At 42.4% G+C, this 22,124-nt stretch overlaps 1 protein-coding gene across 1 annotated transcript in view; it reads right to left on the reverse strand.

Moving 5' to 3' along the window:
* Window positions 1-22,124, reverse strand: part of Ryr2 (ryanodine receptor 2) — a 569,025-nt gene that overhangs the window by 37,259 nt on the left and 509,642 nt on the right. The window contains exons 86-91 of the mRNA XM_087896432.1: window positions 13,989-14,069; window positions 12,750-12,838; window positions 10,982-11,110; window positions 5,896-6,000; window positions 4,030-4,111; window positions 1,706-3,003 (exon numbers count right to left, since the gene is read on the reverse strand). Coding sequence (XP_087752558.1) covers window positions 1,706-3,003; window positions 4,030-4,111; window positions 5,896-6,000; window positions 10,982-11,110; window positions 12,750-12,838; window positions 13,989-14,069 — 1,784 coding nt within the window. The remainder of the gene's footprint in view (window positions 1-1,705; window positions 3,004-4,029; window positions 4,112-5,895; window positions 6,001-10,981; window positions 11,111-12,749; window positions 12,839-13,988; window positions 14,070-22,124) is intronic.

The following is a 22,124-nucleotide window of genomic DNA, read 5'->3' on the forward strand; positions in this document are numbered from 1 at the left end:
GCAGAGAGGATGCTGGGAAGAAGGAGGGCAGAGTCAGAGAAGTTGCCAGCAAGACACGGAGAAGAAACAGGAAGGAGGTGCAAGATGAAAGAGAGGTAATACCATGTAGAACGTAGATTAATAGGAATAGGTTAATTTAAGTTGTAAGAGATAGTAAGAAGCCTAAGCTATCGACTGAGTATTTATAACCAATATTAACTCTCTCTGTGGATTATTTGGGAATTGGAGGGCAGGAAGGAAAAGTATACCTCCAGCTGTGTCTGCAGGTGGGTGTGTGCATGTGTGACCAAGCACATGGATATCAGAGGACAACCCAAGTCACCATTCCTCATAGGCCACACACTTTTTTTGCTTTGTTTTGAGACAGGAGCTCTTTGGTCTGAGATTCTTCAGTTAGGCTAGCCTGGCTAGCTAGTGAGCTCCGGGGACCAACTAGTCTTTGCCTCCCCTGAGCTGAGATTAGGAGCCTGCACTGCTACACTTGGCCTTTTCCTTTTAAAATATAGGTTCCTGGGATTGAACTCCAGTCATCATGCTTACAAAATGTCATACTTCGATTGCCATTGTTGTAATAAAATGCTACAACCAAAAGCATCTCGGGGAGGAAAGGGTTTATTTTGCTGCCCAGGCTTCGATTGCTGAAGGAAGTCAGGGCAGACACTGAAGCAGAAGCCATGATGGAAGGCTGATTCCTGGCTTCTTCTCCATGGTCCTTCTCATCCTGCTTTCTTACACAACCCAGGGCTATCAGCCCAGATCTGGCACTGCCCACAGTGGCTTGGACCCTCCCACAGCAAGCATTAATCAAGAATGTACCCGACATTCTTGCCTACAGACCAGTCTCAGGGAGATTTTTCTCAGTTGAGATTTTCTCTTCTCAAGTGACTTCAGCTTGTGTCAACGGGACAAGAAAAGTAACCAGGACATAAAGCAAGCACTTTGGTGACAGAGATCTTTTCAACTCTCTTTAAACAAGATTATACATCACCACTGAGTGCCCTTGGGGAGCTGTGCGGCCACCTGCCAATTCATAACCCACATGGGAGCTCTTTTGGCTTACATTGCAATAGAAGTTCCACGTCCCCTCCTAGCCTCCACTTTTAATGCACACCCTCCTCTCCAAAAGCAGTCGACTAAAAATTCTCCAGGCCCATTCCCACTGACTGCTCTCATTTCAGAAACAACCTTCGTTATCTTATCCACCTGCTCAAATCTTCTCCCTCTTTCAAGGCCAATTTAAGCCTTACCGTTTATATGATCGTCATCTAAGTACAGGTGTTCGCATTATATCAGCACATAGAACTCCCCCACTGGCAAACCTTTTAGCTTTGAGTTTCTCGTCCACTCAGTGTTCTCAGACACTTGGGAAAAAAGCACAAAGATTTGGGTATGGAAAGATAGTACACCTGACCATCGCAGCAGGGTCTCATTGCCCACGGAGCTACAAATGAAGTTTCTCAAAACGAATCACACAGATTCCTTACAGGTCTTAGTTAGAGAGCCAGAGAGCATGCATGCACAAGGGAGGGGCGGGAGGAGGAGGAGAGGGAGAGAGGAGGAATGGGGGAGAGAGGGAGCAAACAGACAGACGGACAAAGCAAGTAAGAGAGAGCGTGTGCACATGGCTGAGAAAGCACTAGAACACACACATGCACCAAGGAGGCGGGGTGATTAATAACATTGGTGATAACTTAAAGTGACGTACCTGAAACTTTTCTTGTACCTCAGGGACAGGCATGGGGTTGGTCATCAGGTCACTGAGGCCGGCATTTGGATTGTGAGGAATCAGTTTGTACTGCCCGCCTTCCCTCTTCAGATCTAAGCCAAATATGTCCGAGAGAAGGTCACTTTCCTCTGTCAGCTCTTTTAAGTCTGTCAGATCTTCAGAGGGCAGAGCAGACTCCAAAGACTTCCTCTCTCCCTCTTCTTCATCTCCTCGCACCTCATCCTGAGTGGGGTCTGGCATGTTGGCCAGAAGCTCGGCCACTTTGATTTTCTTAGCCCCTTCCACCAGGCTCCCCCCAAGCAGCAGGCTGGAGACGATGCGAAAAAAGCCCCTACAGACGCTGGCCACGAAGTGTAAGAGGGTCACAAAGACACTCCAGTAGGAAGAGAAGAAGGCGGTGACCATGTCCTTCACCGTCATCTTCTTCATTCTCTTCATCTGCTTCTTTAGGCTCTTCAGGCTGAGCGTCCTAACCAGGGTTAGGACGTTGTACCTGAGAGCCAACAGGGCCGACTGGATGGTGAGGAGGGAGAAGAAGCCCATCCGTGGGCCTTGCTCTTCAGGCCTCTCCTTCTCACTCTCTTCTTTATTGGCTGACCTCTCGTTGAGATCGGACTCTGAGATCTGAGCTGCCAGCTGCATCTCGAAGATGGTGTCCTCGCAGAAGTTCACAAAGAGCTCCATCTTCTCCTTCTCCCCACCCTCATTGACCACATCGAATATGAACTGTCTTTTGGACTCCTTGACCTGTGGCTTCTCCCACTGGGTTCGGCTGGACTCGCTGATCTCAAAATAGACCCTCTCGATGCGCTTGGCACTGCCCATGATCTCAATGCGACCCAGGAAAGGCTGGAAGTAATTGAGGACACTCTCGGCTAACTCCAAGAAGGTCTGCAGCCTCGTGTCATTGGGCATGTGCTCCGAGAGGTTGGTCAACAGGACAGCGACATTGAAGCCAATGTCCTTCGCGGGCTCATGGAACCTTTTGACAAACTCCTCATAGTCCAGGGTTTCGTTTTCGTCTGTCTCGGCACATGACAGCAGAAACTCGGTCTCTGATTGCGTGTAGTGCTTGTGGCTCTCCATGGCTTTGTGGAAGTCTCTCTTGGAAATGACCCCTTTGCCGTCAGGGTCGTACTCCTTAAACGTGTCCGAGGACGTCAAGTCCTTTAGCTTCAAGAACATGTCAAAGAACTTGAGGATCATCTCCACGTTGTTGGAAGACTCCACAAGCATGTCCACCATCTGCTTGCCTATTGTTCCGTTCACAACATTACCTGGGGGGAAGGAGGAGCATGCGTGGTTGTTTAAAAATGAGCATTTTTTTTTTTTTACAAAACTAGTATCTACAAACAAAATAATCATACAGACCTGGACTTAAACATGAACCAAAGTCACTGATTTAAATTTTCTCCTAATGTATGAGGCCTTAAGAACAGATGGATAATTATTTTTAAACTAATAACTCAAAAAATGATTGTAGAAATATTGGAAAAGTCATATTCACAAAATAATTAGGTTCGATACATTCAATCATATTTCTGGGCCTGTGAGATGGCTCATCGGATAAGGGCACTCATTGTTAAGATTGATAACTAAGTTTACTCTTTCTCCCTCCTCCTCTACTTCCTCCCCTTCTCCCCAAACTACAATGGAAACCACCATCCTATATCTCCCCATGATCCAGTGCTTGGAGTTAAAAAAGGAAAGATTACTGACAAGCCTCAGAAAACAAGGGATTATTTTCTAAATTGTAGACCCACAGAAGGTTGTATTCCTAAAACGGGGAGTTCTATGAATCTCAAAGCAGACAGAATGCGATGCCAAGCAAGGGGACTATAGCATCTGTTTGTGGAGTAGTCACATATGGTGAAGAGTCTGAGGTGGGCTTCTGGGAACGCCCATGAGGAATTATCTTCATTACAGTAATGGGTATTGAAGACCCATCTTACTGGTGGGCAGGACTGTTATCTGGGCAGGGATCCTGGACTGTCTAAACTGGAGAAGGGAGCTGAGCACTGGCAGGCATTCATTCATTGCTCTCTGCTCTCTGATTTTGGATGCAAATAGCCAGCTGCTTCAAGCTCCTTCCACCTTAGTTTCTTCACCAGGATAGAACGTGCCATAGAATCAGCCATTTCCCCAGTAGGTTGCTCTTACCAGAAAATCTCATCATAGCAACAAGAAAAGAAACTAAGATGCCCAGCAAAGCATCAGAGTGGTTGCTTCATGGTGATGGCAAGCACAGCACAGATTTGTCCAACAAGAATTAGAGAACGGAAAAGTACAGACTAAAGCCCCACCTTCTAGCATGGACAGTAGCATAACCACCATGTCCTTCTGGAGATCCATCAGTTCTTTCAAGAGCTCGATTTGGCTGGAATCCTGGAAATATTAATATATTACACTCAAGATAAGGAGAAGAACATGTGGTCAGACCACACCAGTCCTCACAGGAAACTTCCTGGTGGCCAATGCTAAGCCCTTTAAGGCTTCATAGAACTATTGGATGTCAAATATAAACACATGGCTTACTGAAAATAATAAAACACACTGGTGTAGCATTCAAAAGTGAATACACTGCTCACCTTTGAAGTGTGTTCGCCGAAGGGCCCGTAAGGACATGTGCCCAACAGGTGGGTGGAGGAGCCCAAGTCCTGCTAAGGCCAGGCAAGTATCAGCTCTTGCTGCACATTGGACACAGTTTTCACTTGAAAAGTCTATAGTTTTCCTTCTCTCTGACTTCCTTTTCCTTACTCATTTTTATAAGCCTTTATCTACTTCAAGAGAGCGTGTGCAGTGTGTATGTGTGTGCATGAGAATGCTCACGGGCCACTGCAAGAATGCGGAGGCCACAGGGCAGTTTGCAGGGAGCAGCTCTCTCCTTCCACCATGCAAGTTCTGGGGATGAAACTCGGTCCCCAGGCTTGGCAGCCAGTGCCGTCACCCTCTGGGTCACCTCTCTTCAGAAACGCTTGCTTCCTTTTTTCTATCACGTGGTGGGCACCTGTTTCCAACAGGTGTGTTACATCTTTGGATACCACCAAGATGCCCTGAACCCAAGGCACATTACCCAGGGATGATGTTAACTTTTACTACTCATGCACCTTCAGTTTCAAATGATACAGGCATGGAAGGAGGGAAGCTGGAAGCTGATGTTTTCAACACACTTTGTGAATTAATATCAAAATGTATTTCTTGTTTATCTTTACAACTGTTATCTTCCTTTGACTTCAGAAAGTTAACTTTCCTGGTACTAAGTGAATGTCGTCTTTGCTTGTATATGACCCCATAAAAACTCTCTCCCTAAAAAGTTTATCACAGGTTTCAAATCTTTTTCAATATCCACGAGTGGGAAGAAAATTCCCAATGAACCGAGACCGGAGAATGGGTCGGATGGCCGTGAAATGGTAATGGCTGCTGTAGCTCCTCATCCTTCATATCCTTTGTTCTTCTTCTATGCTTACCCTGAATGAAGTGCTCTGGGTTTCGGTCTTGATGGGTGCTCTTCAGTAAAGTATCTGCTCTAAGTGTGCGGGAACTCTTTAGTTGTGCTGTTTACATATCACAGGTGGGAGCCTTCAGTGGTATAGCTGTCCCTACGTAAGTCATCCAGTGAGATTTCTGATGATGCAGCTGCTTCTGAGACACCCATCAACCTACAGGCTCACTTAACTCATTGGTTCACACGAGTTGTCCACTCCATCAGGGGAATAAAGTGTTTTTTATTAAAATATTTGATTACAGGATAGAGAAATGGCTCAATGGCTAAGGCCATTTACTGCTCTTGCACTGGACCTGAGTCCCAGCATCCATATAAGTTGTCTTACTACCATCTAAAACTGTAGCTCCATGGGAGCCAATGCCTTCTTCTGGCCTTTGTGGATACCTGCAATCACATGTGTGTGCACACCTGTGTGCACGCACACACACACAAATTAAAAAAAACATTTACCCTAACTATATGATATTTTATTTGTGAATTCATTACAATAAGATGATCTACTAAAAATAAAATAAAGAAATTAAAATTGAAAAAATAAAATATTTGACAAAGAGTAAAAATCCCCACAATTCAGTGATATAGAAGAGATAATACCAAATGCAAGAGTAGTTGCTGGTGGCTACGGTACCTGCTGTACCCACTTAGTTAAAGGCCACTGACTTACCTGAGACAGCTTCATCTGCATGTGGGCAAACACATGAAGGAAGCCCACAACAGCGTCCCACAGCCTGCTGTGTGCCAGGCTCTGCTGGTTGCCAGTACAAGGACCCTGCAGCATGAATATTGATCATGACAGTAATCATTTGGAATCATTTATTTGACTAAACAAAACTTTAGAAAAAGAAAAAAATAAACTCTCTGTTTACATATCTGTTTGCCAGCTCCTTATCTATGATGAAAGAGGCACAAAATGAAAGAGACACAGTAGGAATCTGGTGCCCTTGACAGTTAGCGTTCTTCCTGGGACTGTCTAGTTAAGTACCCAAAGCTTCTCAGGTGTTTGGTATTATTTCTATATGAATATTAAAACACTGGGTACACTAATTACTTCTGTTTGTAGGAAAAGGGGAAGGTACTGACATTTTGGTTGTTCAGTCAAATCAACCGTCACAACACAGGGTAAAAAGAAGACGTAAAACAGGTGTAGTGGTATAGACCTGAGACACCAGTGACAAGGAGGAGTTCAAGGTCATCTCTGGCTACTTCATAGCTACAGACTAGCCTGGGCTATATGAAACTCTCTTCCAAAAAACAAAAATAACAAAAATAGGAGAATATACTTAGGAGAAGACATCTTTTCTTATTCCTAAGTACTAACGTGATTACAATATTCCCATAAAGGAAACAACCCCTCTTTGATGTTTTAATTGAATGACTACTTAGCAAACAATGTAACTACTGACAATTTAAAACTTAATATTCGATCATTAATTTCATAAATCTTGAGTCCCGGTAATAAATTTCATAAATCTTGAGTCCAAGGTAATTGATTTTGTTAAAATAATTTTTTTGGAAAGCTATTGGCTAAAAGAAGTTTAGCTTTGGGCTTCCTCACAAACCAAACCAAGCTGCATCCTTGTAAACACGAATTCAATAGTCAGGGACAAACAAGTAACCTCTAATCAGGAGCCTTATTATTCATCCAATCATATGTTATATGTACATAACAAGTAGTTTCTTAAATAAATATTACATATTAGGTGCAGTATTTTAAATATTATTACCTCCAGAATCACAGGATCAAAGTTCGCCCACCCTGTCCCCTTGGTGGAGTACTAACTCACTGAGCCTGATTTATGAAGAAGCAACTTATTGAACTCACAAGTAATCCTCACAAAGTGAATTCAATGATGGTTAAAATAAACCCTTAAATTTTAATATCAGGCCAGGGAGATGGATCAATAAAAAAAAAAGCACTTGTGTAAGCCTGATGAGATGAATTCAATCCCACATTTTAAAAAAAGCGCCAGATTTTGTGGTGCACATCTGCAAGCCCACCCCTCCTACACTGAGGGCTGTGGTGGTTTGAATAGGTACGGCTCCCACAGACTCGTGTGTGTGTGTGTGTGTGTGTGTGTGTGCGCGCGCGTGCGAGCATGTGTGTGCCTGTGTGTTTGAATGCTTGGCCCATGGGGAGTGGCACTATTAGGAAGTATAGCCTTGGAGAAAATGTGTCACTGTGAGGAGGCTTAAAGGTGTCATATGCTCAAGCTATACCCTCTGTGGCACACAGTCTCCTTATGCTGCTTACAGATTGAGATACAGAACTCTCAGCTCCTTTTCCAGCACCGTGTCTGCCTGCACACCACCATGCTTCTCACCATGATGATAATGGAGTAAACCTCTGAAACTGTAAGCCCAATGAAATGTTTTCACTTATAAGAGTTGCTGTGACCACAGTGTCTCTTCAGAACAAATAAAACCCTAAGACAAGGGGGGAGGTGGAGACAGGAGAATTTCAGGGAAGCTTGCAGGCCAGACTGAAGTACCCTACTCAGAAACAGAAGCAAGAGGCAGAGTCTGAACAAGATGCAAGACAAGGACTAATTCCTGCAATATGTCCTTCAGCATCCACTTGGATGTGTGTACTCTTCCCTCCCCTCCCCCATCTCTCTGTCTTGGGCCTGCTTTTGGCTATGGCAGCATCTAGACTCAAAACAATGGATCTGCAGGATTTCATTTTGCTATTGAAGTGCAGTTGCAACACATGAATGCGTGGTGCGGGTGTCAGGGAGAACAGACGGCAAACTCAATGGTGAACAGCAGAAAATCAACATGGTCTTTGCTTAGTAACAACTTCCTTTGGGGGATATTCATGGTTCTAAGTTAAACAAAGAGTTTAAGAAAATGTGGTCCATCTACACAATGGAATATCACCCAGCTGTTAAAAACAATAGCAGCATGAAATTGAAATTCTAAGGCAAATGGATGGAACTAGAAAAGATCATTCTGAATAAGGTAACCCAGACCCAGAATGACAAACATGATACGTACTCACTCATAAGTGAATATCAGCTGTAAAGTAAAGGAAAATCATTCTACAACCAACAGACTCAGAAAGGCTAGGTAACAAGGAGGGCCCAAAGTGGGGCATTTGGAGCTCTCTGGGAAGGGGAAATAGAAGAGACTTTGTGGTGGAGTGGGGGTGGGTGGGGATGGGAAGAAACATGAGGGATCAGGTGGGGATGGTGGGGCAGGGAGAGTACTGAAAGAGTTAACTGGAAAGGGTGTCATTTCAGGGTCAGGCAGAAACCTGGAGAAAGGGAAACTCCCACGAATCTATGAGGATGGCCCCAGTTAAGACTTCTAGCAAAAGGGGATACATCGCCTGAACTGGACACCTCCTGTGACCAGACAAGACTACCAGTGGAAGAATTGGAGCACCATCCCAGCCACATAACCTTTGATCTACAGTCTATCCTACCTATGGGATAAGGGTGACACAGAAACTGTGGGAGTGGCCAACCAATGGCTGGTCTAGCCTGAGACCCACGCCATGAGAGTGGGCCCACTGCCCCACACTGTCTGGAGTACCAGGATCCAGAGACTAGGTGGCCCAGGGACCTAGGATAGAACCAAACACAACCGGAGGGAAAAAAGTCAATATAATGATGCCTAACTATATTCTCCTATGCTCATATATTGACACCTAGGCTAATAATCATCAGAGAGGCTTCATTCAGCAACTCCTGGAAACAGATACAGAGACCCACAGTCAAATATTAGGTCAAGTTTGGGGAATCCTGCTGAAGAGATGGAGGAATGATTGGAGGAGCCAGAGGAGTCAATGATAATACAAGAAAACCCACACTATCAACTAACCTGGCTTCATAGAGGCTCATGGAAACTGAACCAACAACCAAGGAGCCTGCATGGGACTGACCTAGGCCCTCCATATATATTATGGCTGTGAAACTTGGTCCTCTTGTGGGACTCTTAACAGTGGGAACATGACTGTCTCTGACTCTTTTGCTGGCTTTTAGGACCCTATTCCTCGTACTGGGTTTCCTTGCCCAGCTTTAATACAAGGGGAGGTGCTTGGTCTTACTACACTTGATATGCCATGCTTTGTTTAGATCCATAAGAGGCGTGCCCTTTTCTGAATGGAAACAGAGGAGGAGTGGATGGAGGAGGAGGCAGAAATGGGAAGGAAGGGACTGAGAGGAGAGGAAGGAGGGGAAACTGTGGTCAGGATATAAAATAAATTAATAATAATAATAATGTCTTACATCACATATGGTTAACTAGGACTTGTGTGGGGAGTCTAAGGCTATGCACCCACTATCCCATTACCAAATGACTATTGCTGTAGGCCATTGTTTTGGACTAAAACTGGATTGAGAATCAAAATAAAGTCATTCATGCTAAGGTTTCAGGTTACCAAGTCAAAAGCCAAGCTGTTAATCTGATCTTCTAAAAACCAGAAAGATATGGACATTTAATTCCTAGATCTGGTTCAATTGGAAAGACAGTGAAAGAGCTTCCGTCACAAAATTCTGACACAAAAATCAAACCTAAGACGCACCACTTATCCCGATACTGATCAGTCAGTTACTGCTTTGTAAATTGTTTTGGCCCCTGGCCCAGCAGACAGGAAGAGCAACCCTGAGGGATCAGCCTGCAACCTTCAGCTCCTTGAGCTCCTTCTGCCAGTCTGTGGACGGAATTTGTCTACTTTAGGAAGTGCAGCGCTGCCTAGCTCCAGAACTGAGAAATAAATTAAATATGGGAAATGACATTCTACAATCTCATCCATTTACACTCTAATGCCGAAAGGAATGCAATGTACACTCTAGAACCTACTTCTCTTTACCTGAACACAGTTGAACACAGTTTCGTAAATGATACTCTTGAATTATTTGAGTATTAATGACCCAGTTTCTTCTTCCTTTCTTCTCCCTTATGTTTACTGTGTGCTCCACAATTGCTACAGGCCCTCGAAATGCAACACAGCCCAAACCCGTCCTGTAGCCAGCCTGTCTAATGACTACAGTGCCACGGTGTATAGGTACACATCTCAACATCATATTTTAGTCCAGATCTCGGCAAGGAGAATGGACAGGAATGCTGAGGAGAGGGAGAAGAGGCTAGCAAGCTTGCTGCTGTTCCAGGGGGCCCGGATTCAGTCCCCAGCACCCACAGGGCAGCTTGCAATCACCTGCAACTCCAGCTCCCAGGGATCTGACACCCTCTCTGGCTTCTCTGGGCACTCTCATACACACATAAAAATAAATACATAGTTACAAAATAAAATATATATATATAAATATTTTTTAAAAGTCAATAGGAATGTGGAACATATTTTAGGTGTGAAATACTTTCTATGGAATTCAATACTAAATTTTATCTCTATCTATCTATGTATCTATGTATCTATCTATGTATCTATGTATCTATCTATCTATCTATCTATCTATCTATCTATCTATCTATCTATCTTCTGCCTACATACTTACCTAACTATAAGTACCGGGGATTGAACCTAAAGCTTCACACATGCCAAACACATGTGTTACCAGTAAGCCACACCATCTGCTCTCTTTGCTTTTTATTTTGGGACAGGATCCTACTAAGTTGCCCAGGTTAGTCCAGATCTCACTCTGCAGCCTGGGCAGGCCTCAAGTTTTAGATTTTTCTGTATTACATCCTGATTAGCTGGAATAATAAGTCTATGGCACCAGGGCCAGTAAGAAGAATCTCTTTAAAACTTTTTTCCCTTTCTTGAGTAGTAGGAAGGTTTTGATGTTTACCTGGATGTACTCCGTGAGAGTGTTGAACACCTGCTTCGCCACTTGGATGGCTTTGGAGAAGTTGCGCTGGCCCTGCTCATCTATGATGTCTTTCCCAGAGTAGTACCAATAGAAATCACTAATGGACTCCTGGAAGACAGAGACCATGTTGTGGAGGGGCGTTGGCCAGTTATCATCGCCCCAGCCAGGCTTTAAGCCAGCACAGAGAGAGAGCTTAGAACAGTGACAAAAGGAAAGCTGAGAACTAAACACTGGTTGTCAGCCTTCTCCGCACGCATACAGTGGCAAACACCCTCTGCACCCCAGCAACACCCCTCTCAAAATAACAGAGAACTCAGCTTCAAGAATTCCTCTCTGATCACCTTGATTTTGACAACTGCAATAATTCAGGAAGACTAATGCATTTATATACTGAGTGGAATTTGGTGTTTATAATGTGAGCCTGGCAAGCAGACAGGCCATGACACAGTGTTTTTGGAGTTAAAAAACATCTGTCCTCCTTTTCTCCAGAGGATCTAGGAGCATTTCAGGAAGACAATTCCATGATGCTCCTAGCTTTTGTAGCTAAGACAGTAGCTGGTCTTCTCACGATCACTAGGAGCCGAAAACCAACACCTGGGAGGCTCATAGTCACAGATACGCCCCATGGACTCACATTTGGAAGAAGCCTTTGTTGGCTAAATGAATAATGTAATAATTTTGTTGAACATATGAACCACATTTGAGTTTGGTGACATAGTCTTTAAGAACATACAAATACGTTTTCAGAAGTGCCTTTTGATCTGTTTGCTTTATAATGGATTTTTCTCCTATCAAGAAGAGGAACAATGAGAAGAAAGAAGAAATGAAGGAAAGGGATAGATAGTGAGAAGGCGGAAGAAAGAAGGGATAAAGAGAAAGAAAGGAGCCGAGCAGAGGGGAGGGAGAGGGGATAAAAAAAAGGAAAGAGGAGAGAGGAGAGGAGAGTGAAAGAGACTAAAATGTCCATATTCCTTTATTTTTATAGGAATATAGGCCTGCCATGCTAATGTCATGTTGTAATCCCAGGTGTTGGTGGTTGGGGACAACCTAAGACAAAAATCACAAGTTTAGGAGCTTCCTGGGATTCAGTGTGAATTCAGGACTTTGGGTCAGAATCCTGGTAGAAGGGAGAATTTTTTTTTAATATCAAGGAAAAAACTGGAAGTTTTGAACTTCTAGGATTTTGTTTGCTTGATTAATATTGGGCCTGACATTTTTACAGGAAAATGAGAGAAATAAAACCTTTACAGAGTTGCTGTCGTTGTATATTTTGATCCCTGTAGCTCTAACCCAGCAAACAGGTTTAACGTAAGTACAGTCTCATTCCTTCAGCTCCAACCCAGCAAACAACAGGCTAAACTTAAGTACAGCCTTAGAGGCATTTCTAAGCAACAAGATGTTAGGGCAAAATTTAGGTGGGTGAAAATATTAAGACAATTGTAAAACTAAGCTTGGGACGTCAAAGTTGAATGCAGGGTGGCAGTGGGACGGACTATCCTAATTTTGGGAATGTTTCAAATATTCTCTCTACACAGAGAAAGTAATGAGCATGGCAGGAGTTATGAGGAGGTCAGAGGCCTAAGTCCTGCCAGCTTTCCCTAAGAATGATGGGAAGGTTCTGATCAAAGACAAAGCCCACGTCGTATCTGGCCGTAAATCCACACATACTCAAAAGTACTTGATGGTACTTCTGCAGCTGGCCAGCTGACCCCAGTGTCACTTGTGGCTGGCAGGTGTGACCACTTACTTGCACGCGGAGAAGGTAGTCCACGGTAGAGATGATGATATTGACAGTCGTATTGTTGCCGGTCTGAGTTCTCAGGTAATTTTGAAAATCTACACAATTACAAGGTTTTTTTTTTATTAATATCCCCTCAGAAGTACAAAATAAGGTGACCCTAATAGTCACTGATGCCCTCAACAGCAAAATTAGGGTAGTTAAAAGGGTATTATTTTTTTCTGATAATCTGAACATGAAATCACTTGCGCTTTCTATAAACCACCAGTGAACTAGTGGTAGACCCGGATTTGATTTCCAGCCACATAAACAAAAGCTAAAGTGAGTTATCATCTCCCAAAACATTTAGAAGCTTCTTGGAACATCAATGCTCAATACTGGATTAAGACACCACTAACATTGTCTTATCCCACACTCTAGAGCTCTGGACATATGTGTTTGAGGAGGTTTCTGTTATTGAGGACATACAGCAGAAGTGTGTATTCAGGAATTGTGTGTTCTGAAGTATTGCACAGAAATGCTTAGAACACAAAGACAACAGTGAGGTGTGAGTCCTGCCTCCTTGGACCTGCAGGCTGGCCAAGAGAGGGTATGAAAACCAGGAATAGAAATCTATCAAGCAACATAGACAAGTGTACACCCAAGTCGATAAAACTAATACAAAAGAGACAGCTATCCACATTACTGTGAAAATATCTAATTCTATTATTATTATTATTATTACTATTGTGATTTTCACATCTGTTGTTTTCTCTAATATTACAATACTGGGAAGAATCAAGGAGAGCTAGGAGCATGGTGCACACCTGAAATTTCAGCACTTGGGAGGCAAAGGCTGGAGTATGCAAGTACAAGGTCAGCCTGGTGTACACAGCCAGTCTGGGGCCAGCCAGGGCTACACAATGAGACTCTGTCTCAAAAACTAGGAGGGAGAAGTCCTGGGAGTGGGGGGGGCAAGAGTGGAAGAGAGGAAGGAGAGGGAGAGATGGGAGGGAGGAAGAGGGAGAGGGGAAAAAAAAAACAATGGGGAGAGAAGGAGAGAAGAAGGAAGGGAGGGAGGGAGATGTGAAAAGGACGTGCAAAGACTTTCAAAGCTACAGTGCCCCATACTGCCATGGCACAGTGTTCAGTGCCCGCACAGCAAGGCTCAGTCCCCACCAACTGAGCAGCTCAACTGCAGTTGGAAGCAATGGTTACCGCTGGCACATCTGTAAGCGTCATCATCAGCCAGGGTTGCAGATCACCCACCTGAGTTGTGCCCCTCACAGAGCAGCTGCAGGAATCGGAAGAGGTCACAGGTGAACTCGTCATCCTGCAGTACCTTCTCTCCTGTGGGAAGGGCAGAGGATGAATGTGACCACGCCCAGGTGCCCTCCCTCGCGCCCCCACCTCCAACACTTGCTTGTCCAGCTAGCAGAGTTCTGCACCCAGACCAGAGTCGAGTCCCAGCCACTACGCTTCTATCTGAAGCTCCTAGGATCATGCGCTTGGCAGATAGATGGACTTTTTCTTTATCAGAAAAGAACAGGTCAGTCTTAAAACTCAGATTTCTCTCTGTTAAAAGCAGCAGCATGGGTTGGCAACATTTTACGAAACCCCAAAGGTTGGGAGTTCCTTCCCCACTACCTTGTTTTGTGATGAGCTCTACATCTTTTACAAATGCTAGACTTGCTTTGCTCCCAAGGTACCGTCCCATGGCTCACAGCAAAGTCACTAATGTATCTATAAAACAGCACCAATGGTTTCTTTTCATAAATAATAATTAAAAGATCTTCATGAAAACTGTCAACTGCTGGAAATGGTCAACTCAAATTTTTCATCAACTTGTCAACTGAAAAAGCCAGTACCTCAGGCATCTCAAATAGAGATATGTTTATTGGGGGGTATTCTCAGAGGATGGGGAGCACTGTCCATGTGAAACCCCAAGAAAGACTTGGAGACTCAGCCGATAGCTGATTGCTAAAATAGAAAGGTAAGAAAATAAGACGGACAGCCCTCGGGCAGAAGCCACCTTGAATTATAAAACCTACAAACACTTCATGGCTAAGGATGAAGACTTGGGAAAGGGCTTGATCCCTTACCTATTTTGCAATTCACAATCACAGTTTCCTTCAAGACACAAAAACACAAGGAAAAAAACAAACATGAAACAGCGTCACAGAAATGAAAACTGATTGTTAAAGTAAAAGTGTGCAACTGGAAAAATGTCAAAATTATGAATGTCTTCTTGGGAATGCACATTTGTTTAGAAAGCAAAATGATCAAAAAAAAAGTTGTTCTGCCAGTGAATGGATGTACTAATGTTTTTAAATAAAATGATAACTTCACAGGCTGGAAATAGTTTGGATTTAGAAAGAACACTATGCAACCAATGTTCATGTGCTCGGCTAGAAAAATGAATGATCATGGAGACATCAGAACTGATGGACTTACCAGTCCGTAGTCTGTGACTTTCAAAGTGAGAGGCTTCATATAATGGTAGGGGTAAGAAGCAAAACCATTTTGATAACTAATGTAAACACTTTAAAAAAACTATATATAATCACTGTACTTGTTTCCCTATTCACCCCCAAGATATGATAAAATCGCCAAGTGTACCAGTCTAATGATGCAGCAAGTTCAAAGATTAAGAGGAACCTCCACACATGGCTGATAAGTCCATTCCTCAACGCTTAGGTCCATGATAGGAGAACAGTTTAGGCTGACAGACAAGCTAAACTCTCCATTGATGAGTCTGGGTATCATTTTCACGAGCCATATAAATCAGAAGACTCTTCAAAATGATATTGAAATCAAAAAATCATGAGTTCATTCAGACAGATTGATTCTTTCCCTGTGAGCCCATTGATTTTTTTTATTTCAGAAAATGGAAAATAGCATATGCATGTTTTCTCAATGTTCAAAATGCTAATGGAAAATATAAGCCTTGTAGAAAGTATTCAGAAATAAATAACTCTTATGTAACAATACTGAGGTAGTCTACTTGTGTGCCTGATGTGAAATAAATTGTAACCAATTTTTTTTTTTTACTATAAGCTGAAACACGTACAAGAAACTTTACTTATTTAAGGACACCGCAGACAGCAGAAGAATGGAGGAGAGGGCAGAAGGAAGGGAGGGATGAGCCAAGGCTCTGCTCACTGTCAGTGATGTCAGGTATATACCAGCATGCTTCTGCCTCAAGAACTCACTGCTATTCCATTAAAATGCTGCCATTGCCCATGCTGCCAGTAGGTGTGGTCTAGTAACAGAGACAGAGATGGCTTTATGTCTGTAGATGGTGCATAATCAGCAAGGCTGTTTTGTTATAGATGCGAAGGAAATTCCTCTGTCATATGCAAACTAAGATTAATAACAAGTGATGAAATGGAGGAGTTAGATGGCATTGAAATTGCCGTTATGGTCTTGGGATATTTATGATGGTCATCGGGGGCTGATATGAATATGATGAAGAATAGCCCTCTGCTTTACTTTATGAGCAGCTTAAGATGTCCGTCCAATAGCATCACACAGAGGGGATTATTTAGGATGCTGTTGTTTGTGAGGAGTTTGTTCTTCACATCTTAGCTATTTCCATCTATAAAATGGAGCTACCACGTACCCTGCCAGCAGCTCTTCATCATCTGTGGTATGTTTACAAATCATAAAAAGGATAATTTTAAAAAGTTGACATGGGGAGCAGCGGTGAGAACACAGTAAAGACTGCAGCAGCGTGCCTGTCCGAGAGATTGCTGTTTGCTTATGGTTAATCGTATTTATGGTTTATGGGAATCATCTTCATGGTGAAGGAGTGAAATATTCACAGCATTTTAAATTCTCATTGTGGAAAAACTAGATAGAGTTTATTTAAACTAAGAATGAAACAGTGATTCCACTTTTATGTGACCTAATAAAGTTAACACATTGTTGTTATTGTTACAGTTGGTTTACCCACTTTGTATAATAAATGATTATATCTTTAAGTTGAATAAGACATTGTGCTAGGGGTGGAGGGGTGTGTGTGTGTGTGTGTGTGTGTGTGTGTGTAGAACTAGGGATTATTTAGAATGACCACGGACATAATTTGAAGCTCTTAACCTGTTTCCCATCTAAAGCTTGGTTCAGCTGCTACTAATATTGGTGATGTATAATTAATTAACAATATATATTAATAGGTCCATAAAATTTAATAACGTTTGTGAAAGTTCTATTTAGTATGCACATGAATATTAACTGGAAAAGGATAGGCCCCAAAGGCTAGTGTTCTCATTGTTGCATGGTTCTGCAATATTAATATATCTGATAATGAGCATCATGATGGTGTCTGTATCAAAAGACTTCCCTCAGCAGCTCTCATTCAAATGAATCTCAGAAATACCCTGATGGCAACGGAGAAAACTAAACTAAAATTGATTTTCAGAGGACTTAAATATTTATTTTCTGTGACGTCAAAAGTTGAAAAATTAATACCAAAAATAGTGTTAAGTAGCAAAAACTTGGGTATTTAATTGTGTGGGTAAGCAGCATACTCATTTTAACTTCAATAGTTATCTTACCATTCAAATAGCAAAGAATTGTGACTTTAAAAAAGTGGCTTCACAGTTCACACTGAGTGACCATAAGTTTGTGTTAGAAACATGATCTAATTTGAGACTTATACTAATATAAATTAGGTAGGTATAATCTTTTTTTTGTAATTTAACCCACCAACTTGGAATATAAGAAACTTGACTAAGACCATATAGTCATTGGCAGAAAAATATCTGAGAACAGTGACTGCCAATAAGTATCCAAATGTCTCCTCTAGGTCAGGGGCCTTTTTAGATGAACAGGGCCCTGAAATTGAACCACCCCACAGTCTATAGTGGAGGCAGGCGGGATCAGTGCTTTTCCAGATTTCATGATCTTTCTGAATCCAGCGTGGCATCCCACTTAGACCTTGTAAAACTAACATCAGTAACTACTGAAATCTTGGACTAACAACCATCATGGATAGTAAATGTTCTTTACATTATGAACTCATGTTTTAGAACCCAAAGAAACTATTTTCAATATGCGGTTTTGGGTAAGTGTGATGATTAGCAGTAATTGTTAATCTGACAGAGTCTGGGATCACCTAGAAGACAGACCTCTAGCCAGGCAGGCCTGTGGGAGACGATCTTGATGACATTAAATGACAGTGCACAGGCCTGTTTCCTGAGTGAGGAATCCTGGGCTGTATTACATAGAGCGAGCGGCTGAGCATAGCATTCATTTTGTTCTGTTTCTTGACCATGACTCTAATGTAACCAGCTATTCAAATTTGTGTTGTCATGACTTCCCAGCACGATGGACTGTGCCCTTGAACTGTGAACCCAAACTGGATCCGTTCTCCCTTAAGTTGCCCCTGTCTGGATGCTTGATCACAGAAACAGGAAAAGGAACTAATACAAGCAGTCTTTCACCTTTGATCCCCCACTTTGCAATAGAGACACGCAAACTCGCCATCTTCTCATTTTGTGCTGGAGCAATTGAATTGGCTTAAACCCATAAACGTGCTTTGAAACTTGCAAAACACACAAGGAACGTGTTGCTTGGTTTGTACCAACATAACACAGCTAGAGTCGTTTTGGAAGAGGGAGCCACAGTTGCAAAAACTTGCTCCACAAGACTGGTCTATGGCAAGCCTGCGGTAATTGTCTTGATGGATGATTGGCGAGGGTGGGTCCAGGCAACTGTAAGAAGTGTGTTACCCATGAGCAAGTGGTGCTGGGAGCTGTAGGAAAGCAGGCTGAGTAAGTAGTCGGGGGATAATCCAGTATGCAGCATTCCTCCGTGCCTGTGTTTCAGTTCCTACCTCTAGGTTCCTGTCTTCAGTTCTTGCTGTTTTCCCAGTGAAAGAGTGTGCCCCGAGAGTTATAAGCTTATATAAATAAGCCCTTTCGTTCCCAGCTTGTTTCACAGCGTTTAATCACAGCTATAAGAACCTAAGTCAAGGAGCAAATGTAAAGCTTCGAAGAAATGAAGCCATGAAGTCTAGGTCAAGTGGCCTAGACTTTTAAACCAGTGTACTTAAGCAGGCTGTATCCATAACAACGCGTAATTTCCACAGGGTGTTTAAGTAGGCTGTATCTATAACAACGCATAATTTCCACAGAACACATCCACTAAAACTGAGTTAGTGAGAAACTGTGTATGCAAGATGTTCCTATTTCAGCGGCCAAGACAATAAAAAAAAAAAGACAGAAGACTGACTGAGCATTTTGTTACTCAAGTGGATTAAAAGAGCTACAGGCAATTTCCAAACTTTGGGAGACTGCTTTTCTTGTGGCCAGCACTTTGGCATCTTAGCAGTCACTTTTCTCTCTGCGATTCTGAATGCCCTTCATCATTTTCGTTCATCAACATTCTAGCTGACTGCCTTCCCTTCAGACAGGGATCACTTTCATCCACAATGTGGCCTCAAAGCCCAAAAGCACCAGCCCACTGAGAACGCTCTCCAGATAAATTCTTGTATTCCTTTAATAATGAAAAGTCTACTCCGAAGACATCCCTGTAATCTGTCCTTAGGGCTCTCTGACAGTCATGAAGGAATGAATGGTGGCCACTGTCTTTGGAGGACCTGTGGTCTGTTTATTATAATAGTCTTCCTGAGAAATCTGTGTGCTCTGAATGTCAGGACAACCTTCTAGACACATTCTTCTGCCAGGGATGTTACGACCTTCATCCCATTCGGGTCATCTAGCACTGCACACAGGGGCCACTTATTTAAGGATATGCTACAGTGCCAGAAAAAAACAGACATTTCTCAGCAGAGCAAAGAAGAGCTACCAAGGTTTCCCTTTGTAAACTGAAGTTCATAGAGAGAGGCAGATCTGCATGTTCGACATTCTGCAAGGCTAAACAACAGATCTGATCAGAACTTCTGTGGTCTGTGGAGAGCTGAGATGGTTCACATTCAGAACCGAACTATCTGGGGCTATTTCAGTCCCATACATAACTAGCTCAGGGGGCCAAACATTCCTAAGATTATTCGGTAAATCCTTTGTAATATACAAATAGGCCCCTGGCATCCGGCCACAGGCAATGCCTACAGAAGAGGCTTCCTCACCTTCTGTAGCCCACCACTTGATGTTGCCACCAAGGTATTTAAAATATTTTGATTTAAAACTTCATTTGTTCTGTTACTATAAAAACAAATAAACAAAAACAAAAGCAAAAAACTCCTTGAAACTGATAACCATACTGAGATATGGTCTCTCATACTTGGCTCCAGAATAAGCTCTCTCGTATTCTTTTCAAGGTATGACTTTGGTTTACATCGACATCCTTAACTCTCTTTCTACCGTCTGCACTGATCAAGTAATCTCTTCAACCTCACCAAGTTATTCACAGTCCTCACTTTCATTCTGTAACTTAAACTTTCATATGCTGCCCCTTCTACAGGGAGTCCCTGGCTTTCTTCTGCATAAAAACTCCCATGTCAGGCCAAATGTCATCCTATTATGACAAGTCATGACCCTGACTGGAGGCATTTCCAGTAGGTTCACTCATACAAGAGACTTTTCTGAAGTTGTATGCTCTACATAACATGGAATTCTCAAAATCATTTACTCCGGTGCCTAGGATAACAGCCAACACATCTCAGATTCCACTGAGTGCTTCAAAGGTTCAAAAGAAAACTTATTTGGTTCCATGAACCAACATCAAAGCCTTTCCTAAAAGCAAGGGGGCAGAACAAAAACAAAGGACACCAAGACTCACTTTTGAATGGAATTTGAAAGTCTTGGAGGAAAGAAAGCTAGTACATGATGAAGCAATAAAAAAAAAAAACACTTTAATAAAAGCTAAAGTAGCCAATCCTTCAAGATTAATAGATTCCTTTCTGTTTAATTAATTAAAAGTTAATCTTTGTTGCTTCAACCTCATGTGAATTTGGAACTCTCAATAAATATTAAAACTTTAGGGTAAAATATTTTTAAGTAGAGCTGATATTGGGGAGGTGTTTTCAGTTTAATGTTTAGAAGGAATTTATTTTTAATCAAACACATTCTATAGAATCAGATTAACCTCAAAGTTTTATCTTGTGTATGACATCCACAATGATCAAAACAAAACAGGGTCTCTTCTGCTGTGTTCCAGAAGAGTTCGGAAAGAAGGAAAACTACAGTTTTAAGGTCCCGATGATTTGAAAATGAAGTTAAGTGGTCCTGAGAAAGAGCAAGCTAGAAACCCAAGGATGAGATGAAACATAGTGTGTATGTTTGTTTTTCTTGAGACAGGGTCTCACTATGTAGTCTTGACTGTCCTGGAACTTAGAATACTGAGCAGGGCAGCCTCAAACTCCTCTTCCTCTGAAGAGCTGAGATCAAAGGCCTGCACCACTACGCCCAGCTGTCCTCTTGTCATTTTTAAGAACCTATATGCATATAAAATATACAGAGAGGCAGAAAGGGCAATACTGAGTATGCCATAAAGCCATCAAACACAGTTGTTAAGGGTTTTCTGGCTGCTTTCTTTTTTCTCTTTTGGTTTCTTTGCTTGTTTTGTTGGTTTGTTTTTAATTGGGAGATGGAGGTCTTTGACAAAGTGAAAGACATTAACATGGAGAGCAGAAACAGCAGAGAAGACAGAGCAAACTGATATGGCAAAAACCCACAGTCAGAAAATAAGAAAGCACATCATTTATCCAAAATCTCTATATACAAATCTGAAACTAACCCCTGATTCCTAATGAAATTCTCCTGATCAGATCAGGGATAGCACCAAAAAGAGCAAAAATTTTAATAACGTAAAAGAAGAGAGGAGAGAGAAAGTAAAAGAGAAAGAAAGGAAGAAAGGAAAAGAGAAAGAAAAGAAATACTTTGAAGCTTCAATAAGAAGCGCAAAAATTGGCTCGACTCAGAATCCACAAACTCACTGGAATGAAGCAGCACGCCCACATTTCCACCTTGGTGTCACAACACAGCTGTGTGATGTCCACCAAGGCAGGTCACCTTCCTGATTCATCTGTCTCCTCTCCCATAACATCCAGCCTATAGCTTCCCTTACTGGAGGAGCTGCGGGTACCAAAACCTTCAATCACATGAGTTCATGACTTCTCTAACTGTGGTCATAGTATCACCACCAGGAACAGACATCCCTGCATTAAAAGTGTGCCAGGCTGAGAAGATGGGTTTAGTCATTTTTTCCCCAGTGCCGAGCCTGTGTGGTGTGAGTCTTGAAAGGAAGATGAAGAATTTTCCAAAGGATAACCAATTTTTCCTTCTCCAAAGGGGTATGAGTTGTTCTTCACTTTTATACAGAATATTTTTAAAAAAAAAAACTAATGGACTGAGCACAGGGATGACAGACAGACACCCAAAGTGAGTTCCCACGAGAACTGTTTTTGTAGAGCTGGAGATGTGGAACTACACTCAGGCATGA

Source organism: Myodes glareolus, chromosome 14 (assembly GCF_982192425.1).
Source record: "Myodes glareolus chromosome 14, mMyoGla1.1, whole genome shotgun sequence".
NCBI lineage: Eukaryota > Metazoa > Chordata > Mammalia > Rodentia > Cricetidae > Myodes > Myodes glareolus.